A 16,441-nucleotide genomic window follows, 5' to 3' on the forward strand; every position below is an offset into this window, starting at 1 on the left:
AGCTTTTTGCTTAGAACAGTTATTTAGGTTCCAGGAGCCCTTTGGAGACCAACCTGGATATTGAACTTGTTTGACCTTATTTCACCAGAAGGCCATAACCTATGAACCTCAAACACTGACCAAAGCGAGTTCACGTACAGGTCAACATACCCTCTAAATTTGGCGCCTCTAGCTTGCTTAGCTCACGAGACCTCGGAGAGGTCAAATTGACCCCCCACTCGAGCGAAGGGTATCCAACCGGCCACCGCGTGTGTGTTAAGCTAATCCATGAAGCATAACTTACATAAATCAGCTTTTTCATAACTCACAAATTCAACGAGACAAGATCTAATGTGGCACAACCGATCACATGATGAATATAAATCCCCACATTTCACCTCAGCATGCTCTTCATAGAAGCTGATTGGTACCAATCCCTTTAAAGCCTGTTTAGCATTATCGTATGGTGGTGGATAGAATAATCATTTTGCACGACCGTTACGCGCCACCATTTCGGAAAACAGCTTCCCCTTTATATTTTAAGAAAGCTTCCGCGGAACCATTTAAATACTACAGGCGGTTCTAGGAGCCCGAGGAATCCTATCCCCGCCAAAATCCCCCCTAACCCCCCACCCCACCGCACAGGAAGCGGGTGGGCGCGGACGCGACATTACGACTACATGACAGATACGTATTTGAGAACATTATCGCTGAAGACCTCCTTCGGATCATGTGGAACCTTCCGCCGACCAATAGGATCTAGCGCTGCCCGTCCACGGTAGCCCGCTACTGCTGTCTAAGGTAGCCTGCTACTGCCCGTGTAGGGTAGCCCGCTACTGCCCATCTAGGGTAGCCCACTACTGCCGTCTAAGGTAGCCTGCTACTGCCCGCGTAGGGTAGCCCGCTACTGCCTGTCTAGGGTAGCGGACATGACATTACGACTTCATGACATATGCGTATATGAGAACATTATCACTGGAGGCCTCCTTCGGATCATCTGAAACATCCCATCGACCAATAGGATCTGACACTGGCCGTCTAGGGTAGCCCGCTGTTGCCATCTAAGGTAGCCTGCTACCGCCCGTGTAGGGTAGCCCGCAACTTCCCGTCTAGCATGCGCTCAGGTAGGGTCAATTTGACCCCCGAACGTTTTTGCGGAATGATTCCCGCATTGGCGCGGCGAAGCCGTGTCAAATTTCGCACAGCAATATACAATTAAATAACGGGCCGTTTAGTGTCAAAATTTGATGCACGTTGTGATGTCGCTGACATACGACAGGTCAAATTCAGGACATAGATTCAGCAGGGACAGTTTCCAGGAAATCGCTCATTGTGATTCAACAGCGGAAGTTAGACGAAGTCGTAATCTCTGAGATAGTTTCTTGGACAGCGCAACAATTGAATTTGCAAATTACCTTAACCTAGGGTCAGGTATGAAGGTAAGATCAAGGTCAGCTGCAGTCTGCATTCTTTAGTCGGGAGCTTGCTGCACGGGGTAGTTTTGGCGCCCATTTTGCATCTGTCGATAGCACGAACCGCATTATACATCTTCCATAGACTTCTAAAAGGTCAGAATGGGCCACTGACCTAAATTGACCCAGTTCAGCATTTGTTTTTTTGGGAGGTAAAAGGTAGAGAAAGGAAAACAAGGTAATTGACCTGAAATCAGCACCAGTGACGTGTTACTTAGAACAGGTATCTGGGTGCACGATGGCTACATAAAAAGTCTGTGAGGGGGGGGGGGGGTCATTTTGGCCACCCATCTAGAGTTTAACATCATTCGACCCTATTTTACCCAAATGTCATGATATGTGAGCCTCAAATTTTGACACAACTAAGTTAATGCACAGGCTAACACACTCTGTAAATTTAGTGCCTCTAGCTCTCTCAGTGTCTGGGATCTCAGGGGGTCAAATTGACCCTCACCCCCACCCGACAAAAGTATTCAACCGGCCACCCGGGCGTGTGCTAGAGTAGTCTGTTTCCGTCCACGGCGGCCTGTTACTTCCCATCTGGCTGTATATTTGTCGCCCTGTCCCTTCGCGCCATGCGAATATCAAGCGGCCTCGGCTGATGACTAAACTTTACATAGCACCCATGTACCCATGAGACGAGATGCCGTGTGACGTGACGATGAGGGTGCCGAGTGAGCGGGTGTGCTCACTCTCGGATGTGCATAACAAGTACATTCAACACCCGCATTAGCCACTGCATGTCGGTCACATCAATTCCCCTAAAACCACATTTTCTCTTAGCTTTGCCTGCATGAGCGACAAAGGTGTTGACCTCTGTCTGTCTAATTTCCAAGCTAAGCGCTGAAAATTTTTTAGGACCCCACAAATAAGTAATTCAATCGATACCTCTAGCGTTGGCCTCATTTTTGTCATCACGCCTATGGCTTCCAGAACCAGCGTGTTGGGGAAGCCCTGCACACCAAGTTTTGAAGCAATCGAGACGCCCCGCCATATCAAGCAGGCATGTTACGCGTCTTGTAAGTCGATAATTACGCAGTATCCCACTCCAAAACGCATGATTTTCGAGGCCAGCGTGTTGCGAGCGCACTGCATACCAACTTTGAATGCAGTCGAAATGACCTCAAACTCAAACTAGCATGCCCCGCCTGCTGTAACTCGGAAGGTACTCCTAAACTCACTCCAAAACATATCATCTTCGGAATCTGTATGATAAGAGGGCCCACCACCACCGACTAGTAAAGCACTGGATGCGCCCCGAAATATCCAACTGGCGTGTTTCGCATCTTGTGACTCGAAAGCTACGTAACCTTCCAACCCAAATACAGTGATTTTCAGATTTAGCGTGTCAAGAAGGCCCCACGCACCAAGCTGGGAAGCAATCGAGACGATCCGCAAATTACATTGACATGTTACGCGACTTGTAACTCGGAATTATGCGAATTGTCACCCCGAAACCTTCGATTTTTTTTAAATCGGTGAGTCCAGGAGGCTTCACCCACCAAATTAACAGGCAATCGAGACGCCCTGTAACATCGGGTTGGCGACAATACGCGTCTTGCGACTCGGAAGTTACGCAAAATGCCATCCACAGCCTATAATTTCCTGAATAAGCATGTCCAGAAGGCCTTGCAGCCAGCGTACCAAATTTGGAGGCTGCCGAGACACCCCGCAGTACGAAACTGGTATGATCCGTGTTTTGTTGCTCGGAAGTCACGCAAAGGGCAGTAATTTTTGGATGCAGCGTATTGATAGGACCCTGCACACCGAATTTGGAGACAATCGAGACGCCGCGCAATATCCAGCTGACAGTCGCACACCGGACTGCTGTGAGACTGACGGACGTCGGCGCCGATTCAAGTAAACAAACACAACTACGGCGCGGGCACGACAATCATAACGATGTCGCACGGCTACTAATTATCAACATGCGACACTAGATTCCTTATGGCTGCCGCGACATCGCCATGTCTATATTTTGACTTTGGCTAGAAGGATCTCTGTATTACTATATCCGGGTCCAACGATTATGACACGCTACCCGCAACGGCCACATCTCACGCATTGGGAAAGAGTGATTCAGATGAAGGATGACCCTGACTTGGAGAGAGTGTTCCGCATTTGTATGGGGTTTTAGAATGCAATCGCCATTTTGAAGAGCATCTGATGCAGTTTGCAGGCCTGCCCCTGTTATGACCTAAACCGCTCTAATGTCTGAGCTACACACCCGTGAAGATGTGCACGCTATTTCGCGCAGACTATTTTAAGGCCATTCAGGCAGGCATGACGACGTAGCAGGGTCACTCGATTATTATCGCTAAGGGGAGTCACGTCATATACTTTCGCAAGGACCTGAGGCCCCCCTCTATGCTGATCGAGCCCCCTCACTGCTCCTCTGAGTCCCCTCAATGCATCAGAGCAAACAGGGAATACTCGGCCAAATAGATATAAAACAAATATCTTAACACGAACTCGGGTGGGGGGGAGGGGGGGGGGGGGCTGGGTACCCTTCGCTCGGGTGGGGGGTCAATTTGACCGCTCTGAGATCTCAGGAACCAAGAGGTCTAGAGACACGAAATTCACAGGGCGCATTGACCTGTGCGTGAATTCACTAAGATCAAAGTTTGAGGTCCCTAAATCATGACCTTCGGGTCAAATAAGGTCAAAAAGGTTAAATTTCAGGTTGGTCAACAAAGGACTCAGAACCTAGATAACTGTTTCTAAGCAAAACGCTACATGCTCATTTAAGGTCAGTGACCTTTTTGACGTTTTGAAGGTCACGGTGACTAAGATCATACAAGACTGCTTTGGGTTTTGCGTTTAAATAAGCGACAAAGATTACGCTAGGCAGTTTTTTCCTAACAAAAAATGTTGACCTGGGTCATTTTGATCAGGGACCTATTATGCCATCTAAGAAGTCCATGGAAAACCACCAGAAACTACCTTATTCAGCAAGCCCTAGGGTAATAAAACAGGTTGTTTTTTGCCTTGGTATGACCCTCATCCCGGACCTCAGGTCAATGTAATTTTTTCATTCAGCAGTTGTGGTGCCTAAGAAATTATCTCGGCGATGTATGGCTTGGTCAAACACTCCGTTGTTGCATCAGATTGAACGATTCCCTGGAGAAATCGCCTCCGCTGAAACTATGGTCTGACTTTGACCTGCCATTGGACTTCGACCTTGCAAGGTACGTCCAAATTTTTTCAAACGATCCACTATTCAATTGTCTACAGCTATGCAAAATGTGGCGCGGCTGCGCCGCGATGTCCGGAAACATTCCGGAAAAAACCTTTGGGGGGGGGGGGTAATTTGACCCCACCCGAGCGCGTGTTAACTATTGGCATTATAGGCAGTAAGTACCTTAACACATCGCTATGAGTGTTATGCTAATTTGGCTCCAAATAGTATGAAGCGGGTACCTAGCATTCTTGTCATGCTAAACCTCTTCATATATAAAGCCAGTCTGCAAATAGTCAACAAGTTTCTCCAAACGGACTGAAATAAAGAACAAATAATTGCAAGTAGTGGCAGCTTCTAAAAGAACAGGATGACTCAGACAAATGTAAACGCATGTTTTTCCTATCACTGGCTAGCATATTTGTTGCATAATCGTAACTGCGGTAGCTACATACACCATCAGCGACAGCAGAAGTAATCAGTGATCCCTTATCAAGATTTACCAACATATTTTTCTTTGAATTCGCCTAATTCTGAGCTTTGCGCCAGAGGCGGCCCACATTGACTTCAAATGGGGAAGGGACTCCTCCGCAGGAAAACAGCGGGCAGGTTGGGTCATCCTTTTCGGCCGAGCCCCCAACCGATTTTAAGGAGTAAACTCCGGCTGACATCCCATAAGCCATACAGCTTCACGGCCAGGAAGAATATTATCGTCATGTTCAGACCTAGCGTCCATGAGCGCGATCCCAAGCACAGAGTGGACGCCAATGGACTTTCATTTAATGTTTATGGCTTGGGACCTTCGCGCAGAGCTGCAGTGGTGTATCAGAGCGTTTAAACGGGATTTCTCCGCCAACAGCTGGTGCCTGCCGCTGCGTTACAAACAACAGCCAGCAACGGTTTCAGCGGTGTCCAGGGCCGGCACCACCAGGGGGACGGAGGACGCGAGCGCTCTATCATAGAATAGAGGGGATAGTTCTGCCCTATCCTAACAAACTCCTTGCTGGAGGAAACATGTTCTTCGAAAAGGTGTTCAATACGGGGACCTTGTTTCCAATTTTAGCATACCGGGTGTGTAAAGGTGTTCAATACGGGGACCTTATTTCCAATTTTAGCATACTGGGTGTGTAAAGGTGTTCAATACGGGGACCTCATTTCCAATTTCATCACACAAGAGTCCCCTCACATCGGCAGGAGAACATTGCTACGAATGCTAGTACGATGCTATTTGGACTCCAAAAGGCCGCTCGACGATGTTCCCCTGCACTTACCGAGCACATTCAATGTCTTCCGTGCCTAGAGTTTAAAGCCGGGTTAGGAGGGGATCGGAGCATCACGTGCTTGCAAAATTTGCACATCAAACTTTTTTGAAGAGGAGGTGAAAAATGATATCAACTTGCAGCATACCTGCTGCGATGCAATATCCTTAATTCCCCACGTACCACCGCTGTTCTTGTACGCTTTCGTCAATAAATAATGGGCCGTCAAAACTTCCAGTGTCGTTTTTTGTTTGTTTTTGTAGCAGCTGTAGAATGCAAATAGATACGGCTCAGCAATGCTGCGTATCTACTCTGTTCATTGCGCACCTTGAACCGGTTTGAAGGCATAAAAGCCTTGTGTGGTAGCGTTATTTCATCATATTCTCTTGATCCATTACCGTACTTAAGTGACAATGCAAATGACAATTTTGGTGAGCTTTTCTCTCATGGCTATACCTAAATACAATATCATCGTATCTGTCATAAATTGTCTTGTCAACAATAATAATGCGATTAAGCTTCGATTTGAAGTGAAGGCAGAGTATGCGCCGGGCTAGGCAGGGGTGGCAGAGTCCTTCCCCCGCCATGGTTCCGGGGCTTAGCAAAGCAAAAACCCAAAAGGAATTTAAAAAGCGCAAAGATCTCTGAACAACCATCGGTGCTGCCAACCCGCCGGACTAACCGGGTTCGGAACATTAGTTCAATCACTGTTTCCGGTTCTGGGTTCCAAAAAGACTGAAATCTGTCTACGTCGTTTGGTGTCAAGTGTTCCAAGCGTGCTGTGCAGCAGCATGAAAACAACTGACGCACGCGGCTTATTCAACTGCCCTGGCACATTATTGCAAGGAACACATTCGCGTTAGCTATGCAGAAAGTTACGCATCCAGCTCATACGAGAGAGCATGTGACACATGAACAAAAGCTCGAATGCAAGGACAGCGAGATCAATGGACAACCAATTCTCAGCCACTCAAAACTCCAAAGTCTTAGAGCAGTCGCCAAGCGGGTGTCCTTTTGCCCATCTGCAGAACCCTTTGCAGCATCGGCTCCTCTGCCGAAGCCCATCGCCGAGCAGTGCCTGACCTCTATTGGGATGACCTGCGCCGTCATGCAGCGGTCCTCTTTTAAGGTCAACGGCCGTAGCTCCGCCCCTTCTTTTCGTGACGTCACACCATCGGCGCGCAGAGATGACTGTTTCACCCACCGCAGTGGAGGTTGAAGAGCCATCACCGACGACGGTCAGTGCTGCTTGTCTCGATCCAGGAATAGCTTGAAGTGCCGCCCGTGTGGTCTAGGAAGAGTTGGAGGTGCTGTCCGCCTCGATCCAGGAAAAGTATGAAGTGCTGCTTGTCTCGACCCAGGAGGAGTTTGAAGCGCTGCCCGTGTCAATCTAGGAAGAGTTGAAGTCACTTCCATGCGTTACCGTGAGAGCACCTCCAGCGGTTTCTTTGAGCGTTTTGTCATCGCCTTCTCGTCACCGGTCATGGTAAATGTTTGGGCCTTGTTCTCCTCCATCAGCCTCATTAAGTCAGCCAATCTTATCCCCCGTGGAGCTCACGTCCTGTGGTGAGAATCGGGTCGCATGTGTGCGTGTCGAGACCATCTGAAGCTATACCCGGGGTCCAAAACCCCATGAAACCACAAAAATTCCCACAAGAACACATAAACCGCACCTTGTGGTTAATTTTGCTGACGTACAATTCAAAATTTTTAACCCAGGCAACGTCAACTCATGGGCATGTGACGTGTGAAAATTAGTCATGTAAAAACCTTAACGTATCGCCATTTTAGGACGCTGTAACTAATCAGCACCCAAACCCAGGCCGCAGGGCAGCCTGGTGATTGGTCCGATTGAGGACACACATTCTGCGTCCCCGAAATTGTGATGCATGTTAAAGTCAATGACAGAACCAACACACTTTCCCAAAGCTGCCTGTCGTGTTTTGTGGAGAATTACACATAGACCAGGTTCGTATAAGGTTCGTATAAGGGCGTCAAGGGTTGGGGAAAATTATGGGTACCTGAGTGAAATGGGTAACGGGATGATTTATTTAACATTTTGGGAAAATACTCGTATGGGTATCCGTATGAGTAAGACGTTTTCGAAATGGCGAGTGCATTCTCCCGGAAAGAGCACAAAACGTTACTCCTTTATCTTTTCCTAGCTACAATGATCTCCATCCCACTAGTTCTGTGATAATCAAAGCAAAAAAGTAAGTCAGGGAGTAAATTTTCCCGAAACGTTTCCATCATTTTAAACATAAGAGCTGGAACGTGAAAAAGGCTGGGGAACGGGCGCGTACAACTGATCAGGCACGGATAGCAGGTGGGTGAGTTTGGGCCCAGCCCCGTGGGCAAGGGATCAATTGGGTGGATGAAATCTTAACCGCGAAGGCCTCTATTCGTGGCACATCAATTTACTGATGCACAGCGTAACTCTGAGGGCTTACACAGCGTAACTCTGAGGGCTTGCACGGCGTAACTCTGAGGGCTTGCACAGCGTAACTCCGAGGGTTTACACAGCGCAACTCTGAGGGCTTGCACAGCGTAACTCAGAGGACTTGTAAAGCAAGCTTCGTGACGACCGCACGCTGGCCTGCTGTTCACTTTCCGGACGTTACTGGCTTTCGGACAGACAGTCCATTCTCGTGTTTCGCCCACGCGAGGCAGCATTGACCCACAGTAAGCCCCGTTAACTTGTTTTCGACCTCTGATAACCTTGTAGGTTAAGTTGCAAGGTTAGGAGTGTTTGTTCCCCGGCTGGGAGACTTCATAAACCATGGTGTGGGGGCAACAATTTCAACTGGCCCGCTGGTTCCCCTCATGAGTTATTGAGAACGCAGCAGCCGGTCGCTGCTTCCTCTCGCGAATCATTGAGAACGTTTCAGCCGGCCCGCTGCTTCCTCTCACCAGTTATTGAGAGCGCAGCTCCACCCGTTTTGTACTGCGGAACATGCGCTTCAGGCGTGTTGTGCGTGTTAGATGCCGTAGCGTTGCAGTGGGGTGCGTGCATTGATTGCGTTGCGCAATTTTGTAACTTTTTCAACATCTTTATTGGGTGTTGCAGTGCCTTGCGAAAACAACGTAGGCATTTTAATGGCTCTGCGGTGCTCCATTTCACTGCAAATCGGTCTCGCAACACCCTGAAACTTTTGCAACAATTTTCGCACGTAATCACTCAAGAGGTTTAAGCTTCCTGAAGCGGTCCATGGCCAACCTTGAGCCCTCTTAGGTCTTCGTTGGGTTGTATTTGTGATATGCAGGCTTCTGTAACATTTGCAATAATTTTAAAAAGCTGTTTTTTCGGGTTAAGACAATCTTGAGAGCTCGCTGATGATGTTCACTTTCTTCTTTGAAATCGCCCTGGGACATTTAATGACAGTCGTGTCCAATCGTTCATCCAATGTAGCCGGCTGGCCAATTTTCTCTAGCCAATTCCTACTGAGACGCATAGGCAACTTCACCGCTCAGAAGTAGAGCTGGGGTTGAGATAAGGACGACATTCGGCATTCGACATTCGACGCATGAGATGAGGACGGCATAACGACATGCGGAGGAGTTTCGGTGATGGGCAGGGTGGGGTTTGGGCTCTTCCCTTGCTTAAATCGTCTGACATGAGTCGGGTTATGGCGTGCCCTGCGCAGGATGTCGCCCATCACTTCCGTCACGATGTCTAAGGCTTCAAGCATCGGCTGTTTGGAGCTGCAATTTTAATTTGGCCATCCTTGGCCTATGCTGAACTGCTATTGCTCCCACTGGTCCTTATGATTTACGTACTAGTTCACGTATTCGCTTTTCATTCTCACAATACCCTGCCTCCGTTACTCGTGTCCCTAATGAGCTTCGGCCCACAATTTCACCCTCTAATCCCTTCCAGAGGCACCCAAGGTTTGGTAGAGAACTTTCCCAAGCATTTCGCCAATGGGGGATATTAAGGACCTCAGTTGCAGGCCTCATTATCTTCCTCCCTTTCATTTACCTCAGGCTGTTTCACACGACGGGTTCCGGGTCATTTGGCAAAAGGGGCGGTAGCGCACAGTTAACACACGCCCGGGGCGACCGTTAGATGCCCTCCGCTCGGGTGGGAGGTCAATTTGATCTCTGAGGTCCAGAAATCCAAGGTTGCTAGAGACAATTAATTTACAGGGTGGGATGGCCTGTGTATAAACTCACTTGTGTCATATTTTAGGTTCCTAGGTCGTAATCTTGGGGTCGATATGGTCAAGCAAGGTCAAAATCCAAATTGGTGTCTCAAGCGCCCCCAGAGCTGCCCACGCAACCGCCGTGAAGCCAAATTCCTGTTCTGAGCAAGAGGCCAATGGTGTTTAATTCCATTCAGTACCCTTGCCTGAACTTCAAAAGGTCAAGGTGACAAACTACCCACGAGATTGCTCCTATTTTTCCCTTCATATAAGAGTCAGGGATTACTCTAGGCGGTATATCCCTGAAAACGAAATGTTGATCTGGGTCATTTTAGATCAGTAAGTTAATCTACCCTTTAAATAGTCATTGAAGGATGCTTTTTCGGTCCCTGTCATTAACATATTCCAAATAAACGCCAGAAACTATCCCATAAACCAAGCTCTCGGGTAAAAAACAGGATAGTTTCGACCTCGGTCTGACCTTCATAACTGACCCCCAATCAATGAAATTCGTTGGTATTTTGAAGTTAATTGCTTCATTGCATACGAAACTATCTCATATGTGTATAGATTCTTTTGAAACTCCGTTGTCGCATCACACTGAACGATTCCCTGGAGAAACCCTTTGCTGACAACTATGGCCTAACTTTGACCAACCACGGGTCGGCGACGTTACAAGTACATCTGATTTTTTTGCATAAAAACTACCATCTAATTTTCTACAGCTTTTCAAAGTTTAGCGCGGCTACACCACGATGTTCGGAAATCATTATAAGAAAGCGTCGGGAGGGGGGGGAGGGGGGGGGCGGTCACGCTGACCCCCACCCGAGTGCATGTTAAGACATCATTGTCATGAGCTGCTTCGTTGCTTAATTTCATTGCATCATTGCTCGTATGTCATTGCCCTCACCTGGCGTCCTCGCCCCCCCCCCCCCCCAGGAGGGCCAACTTTCCCAATGCCAACCGCCCGAGGATTTCATGACTTGTATCCTTATACTGACTTTGCCGAGCATGACATCTTTCGTAAGCGTCTTTGCGAGGGCTTTGTAACGACTTCGACGAGTCGAACATTCTATGAACTCTTATGGGGACCGTTGCTGTTCATGAGAGCCTCTTTGACTGGCTCCTCTTTGACTGGCTTCCCCTCTCCCACTGAGATCGGTCCTTCCAAGTGATCATCTCTGCTCTGAAGTACAAGATGTTCCGTCTCCTCTCCCCACGCACTTGGCAATGTCAGCAGCTGGTGTTCAGCGTCGAACAACCAAGCAGCTGTGGCGTCTTAAAACCCAAATCAACAACAGGCAATGTCGGCAGACATCCTGCACGTGGGAGTGCGGGCCGTGCACGTGGGAGTACGGCCGTGCACGTGGGAGTGCGGCCGTGCACGTGGGAGTGCGGCCGTGCACGTGGGAGTGCGGCCGTGCACGTGGGAGTACGGCCGTGCACGTGGGAGTGCGGCCGTGCACGTGGGAGTGCGGCCGTGCACGTGGGAGTGCGGCCGTGCACGTGGGAGTACGGCCGTGCACGTGGGAGTGCGGCCGTGCACGTGGGAGTGCGGCACGCCTGAACGTCTTGGCCTCACGCCGACCAGCGTTAGGTCATCGCCATCGTTTGCACCTTTCGGCTAATCTCCATCTCCCGGCAACATTGAGATAATACGTGATTGGTCCTGAAAATTTTGGAAATCCCCTAAATGCACACAATGCCCATTCTAAACGCTTTAATGATAGATTACTCACCTCGACATTCGGCTTTGTTTATACGTTACATCATTAGATCGAAACGCTACTTATTCCACATTCAAGCTGGTGGTCAGTTGCACAATATTAGAGCCAATATCATTATCGATATAAATTTATTATTTACTAATATAAATTACCCAATATTACTAATATAAAAGGTGGGGGTGGGGGGGGGGGGGGGGCATTTCGTGTACCTATCCATGATCATCGGGTTCTGCTCCACTGTAGCGAAGTCTCATCTGTCTGAGTTTGGCTCATTAATACCATAGATTTGTAGTTCGTGTGAAATATCAAAAGTCGGTTCAACCCTACGTAGCCTGCACAGCAGACTACATCAACATTTGGAAAGGTCTGGGCGTACAGGTAACATTCTTTTTAGCCCAGACCCTTCGCCCGTCCGAGAAGAGTTATGTACATGTGAGACTCGTTTTAACATTGAACGTTTTTCCGCATTAAGGCGGTGCAGGAATTCTCCAGATTTTAGGATTTTCTAATCACTTTATACATACCAAAAAAGCCACCATTGAACATCATGGAGTCTGCACATTCCCTGCAAATTATAAGGAATCATTTTTTCATTCTAAAATATCTTTCGTTGCGTGATTTTTTCAAGCTGACCTCTTTGCGCGCAGAAAAGCGTCGTGCTTGTGTTGAATTGGCTAACCATAACCATCCACTTTCTTGCCACGGGCGATGTGGCGGGTGATCTAACCTAGCGATGTCTACCTTGTTTCATTGTGTAAGAATGTGTCCTGATATATATATATATATATATATATATATATATATATATATATATATATATATTGAGTATCTTTGGATAGTTAGACGCGGCAAAAGCTTAACGGCAAGTACAGTAGTCATTTTCATTTATGTCAATCTGCCAACGATTCGATACCATTGAGTTTCGTCATCAGGATTGTGTCAAGATGTGTCCTGATGGTGATGCTCTTTCACATCGAAACGTTGGCGGATTGACATAAACGATAGTAACTGCTGTCCTGGTCATTACATTTCTAATTCCTACATATATATATATATATATATCCATATACACATGAAATAATTAGATCAATATAGCTGCATCAGTATGTATATATACATACATACATGGGCCCTTGGACTCAGTAATCTACTTAAGAGTAGCAATGGTCTCCTATGAGACTCTGGCATTTGAAATTGGAAAAAGCACATCGCATGAACGTTGCACCCCGCCAAGGCTGCCACGCGGTAGCTCACGTGATGTGGGTGTGGTGACCACCCGATCAAAATAAGTTCCGTGTTTCGAAAATGCCAGCATAAGTTGTAATTTGCAACTGCGATGGACGACTACGTTGTTATGACAAACCTACAACAAGCCTGCTTCACGGGCTCGCATTCAGAGCGACGGTGGCAGCTGAATCCTGCCGCGCGGTATCCCGATTGACGCTTCATCTTCATCTTCATCTGCCTTATGGCCCGGCTCGCTGTTGCCGGGTGGCATTGGCGTTGCGGAGCTGACGCTCCGTCCTCCGGCGCGGCCGCTGACCTCTGGTGTTTACTTTCCAGGCGTCCGGGCGCCCGACCGGTCCGGGCTGCAATCTGGTGGGGCCACCGAGGGGTCTGTACTGCCATCTGGTGGGCGCCACCGGCCGGTCAGGACTGCCATCTGGTGGGCGTCACCGGCCGGTCCGCACTGCCACCTGGTAGACGTCACCGGCTGACATGACGGCCGTGCGGACCGGCCGCTGGCAGAGGCTGGTGCTGCTGGTGTTGGCTGCTGCCGGCTGTTGGCTGCTGGTCTTCCTCACGTACCAGCAACAGACGTCGGACGCCCTGCGGCAGCAGCAGCCGGCGTCCCACTCAGAAGGCCTGTACAGGGGACAGCCAATCAGCCAGCTCTGGGCAGACAGTCCACCCGAGCAGGCTTGGTTCTCCGGCCCCCAGTGCCGCCACTTCATCACCAGGTTCGCCTGTGACGGTTCTATGGAGGCGGTTCGCCTGGCGTCCTTCCCGAGGTCGGGCAACACCTGGACCCGCTACCTGCTGGAGTCAGCCACCGGCCTCTTCACCAGCGCTGGAGGGCCAACGTACTTCCAGTATAGAAACGCCGCAGTGAGCCGCAATGCATCCATGAAGGGGAACACAGTGGAGAGCAACAGAGGTACGGAGCTTTCTCGCATGGGGTTCGCCGGCGATTTGTCCAGCTGGACCCGGGGCAACACAATCGTTTACAAGACTCATAGCCTGCCGGAGCCGTGGGTCGTCGCCGGCAACGAAAGGCTGCCTTCGGACACGGCTCCTTTCGCGCCCAACTCGACGAGGCGCGCCATTTTGCTCATCCGTGACCCGTTCAAAGCCTGCATTTCGCTGATGTACTTCAGCAGCTCCCAGTCTGTTCTGCACACGGACGGGGCCCGCGCGGAGCTGTTCCAGGGGCCCGAGTGGGAGCAGTCTGTGAGCTTCTACGCCCGACGCTGGTTCGCCGTCAACTTGCAGTGGCTGGAGGCCACCAACGCCACGCACGTTGTGATGTACGAGCACCTTGTGCGAGACCCCATGTACGAGCTGCGAAGGATGCTGCGGTTCCTGGAAGTGGAGCCCGATCCGGCCCGTATGGAGTGCGTGCGACTGCATTTGGAGGGACGAGCCCACAACAAGAAACACAGCGTCGTTCCCGACAACACCACGTACCCGCTGCCCCTGCGCGGCTTGGTATGGAGTCAAATTCACGCGCTGAACCTGCACTTGAAGGACAGGGGCTACCGTGAGCTTCCACTGGAACAGTACTCGTTCGCCGGTCAGTTTAGGGATATTGGAGCCTGAAAACGGAACTAGCTGGACGTGGATGTCCGCGCCAAATGCACAACCCTGCACGGACGGGGAGCACGTCCGTCAGATAGCTTTAAAAGCAGACGCCGAAGTTGCGCCGAAGTGGAAGGGCACTGCACTATAAATAATCCGCTTTCATCACTTAAGGTGAAAACAACGACTCAAAGCGTCAGTTTAAAGCAAGGACTCGCAATACAATTCGATGAACTTGATTATCTTCTCAGCAGGCGTGTGACATGCGCGTTGTGTGAGTGGGATGGGTGGGAAGATTGCCTCATGTTTTTTTTTGTCACATACGGCCTGTCCTGCGAGCACGCTGATTAAACAGGGTCAGATAATAGTCAACTGTCGTGGATTGGCCCCATTATGTGCAATACAATGCAATGTGTTTTTTTCGCTTTTACACGCATGTTTGGACCATCAACGGGTCCAGTCCGGTTCAGGCCCAGTGGCCCAGCATTACGGCATACTGGAGTGACTGGATTGAGGCTGCGCATACTGGCTTGCGCATTTCTGAAACCTGTACGGCGATTGTGATCTTTCAGATGTTTCACAGCATCGGACTGCATGGCAGCAATGACGCCAGGCACCGGTAGGTGACGTAGTGATCATGATGCTGCGCATTATGTCGATGTCAGTGGGTACTGATCTTACATTCATTGTACGCTGCCTTGGCATATCTGGTACTAAGCGTTTTGGCCTGGGACTTAGATGCATGCAATGCTGTACTTATAGGCTTTTCTAACACTGAGTTCACCACCGAGAGAAATAATTTACCCACGCAACATTAGGCCTGGCGAAAAAAGTAGCAGCAAGCCAAACCATTTCGAAATGGAAGTGACATCACAGCAAACTGATATCCTAAAGAAAGTATGACACCTTTTTGAACTTATCAGGAATTGTTAGAACAGACGCATCCGAACTGTCATCGGTATTACCAGTTTTCTCCAAACCCGCGAAAGCGCAGAAGTTCGATTTGAAGCAGACGCTCCCGCGGGAGGAATCCCGTTGGACTCCCTGCTCAGTGCTCATCACTACGGAAGTTCTGCCATTCATTTGCCTTGATTTCGCTAGCGCGAATGTTCTGCAACGTTGACAATATGCTATTTCATCAAAATGTCTGTGTAACAAATGTTACGAAAGCTTGAAACACTCTTTTTGGGAAAACAATATGCAAACATGAAGTTCTGACCACACGAAATCAATGAAGCGCGATATCATGACTTTGAAGTCTCGTCTTTGATTATTTCTATGGGCGCACGCCCGATGCTCCCTAAGCGCTCTCCCTTCTGACGGAGATCGATAGCAGCGGGTCGGTGGCGGCGGTCGCGCTCAAGGTCAGGTGACGTCAGAGGGGAGGGCGGACGGTGCTGCACGTTGCAACGTGTTAGCTTGCGCCGCAAAGTTCTGCTGTTGACCTAGGCTTTATCAGATGACGGCACACGCAGCAATGCCCATACAAAGCTAAACGTTGGGTCTATTCACAAAAATTCGTCCATCAAACAGTTTCGGATTACGTATTTTAAAAAGCTACTCACTCCTCTGAGTTGAATGCAATCTGGACAAAATGTGCAGTCGTCTGCTTCTCGGTAAAGGAATCGCACCCTGAAATGCCGCAGAGTAACCCCCAGAGAATCTCATTCTACACATCCAACAACAATCACAACACACACCCACATTGACCCTATTGACAAACGGAGCGACAAACGCGTCGCGCTCAAGAACCCGTCTCCTTTCAACACTGCCACCAACATCCTCACGACCTATGCATTACCACGCAGGACAATTTGATCGCGAAACGAACATATTACGCGGAGACATACGCCAAGAGATCAATGGATTAGAGAGTACGTTTTTT

General features: G+C 49.2%; 1 protein-coding gene across 1 annotated transcript; it reads left to right on the plus strand.

Moving 5' to 3' along the window:
* Positions 1–13,626: 13,626 nt before the first annotated feature.
* Positions 13,627–14,766, plus strand: LOC119113527 (WSC domain-containing protein 1). Its single transcript, XM_037237829.1, has one exon. It carries the CDS (start codon positions 13,738–13,740, stop codon positions 14,575–14,577), a length of 840 nt encoding a protein of 279 aa, XP_037093724.1. The 5' UTR covers positions 13,627–13,737; the 3' UTR covers positions 14,578–14,766.
* Positions 14,767–16,441: the final 1,675 nt, after the last annotated feature.

The sequence above is a fragment of the Pollicipes pollicipes genome, unplaced genomic scaffold (genome assembly GCF_011947565.3).
Source record: "Pollicipes pollicipes isolate AB1234 unplaced genomic scaffold, Ppol_2.1 Scaffold_7262;HRSCAF=8765_pilon_pilon_pilon, whole genome shotgun sequence".
In the NCBI taxonomy this organism is placed as follows: Eukaryota; Metazoa; Arthropoda; class Thecostraca; order Pollicipedomorpha; family Pollicipedidae; genus Pollicipes; species Pollicipes pollicipes.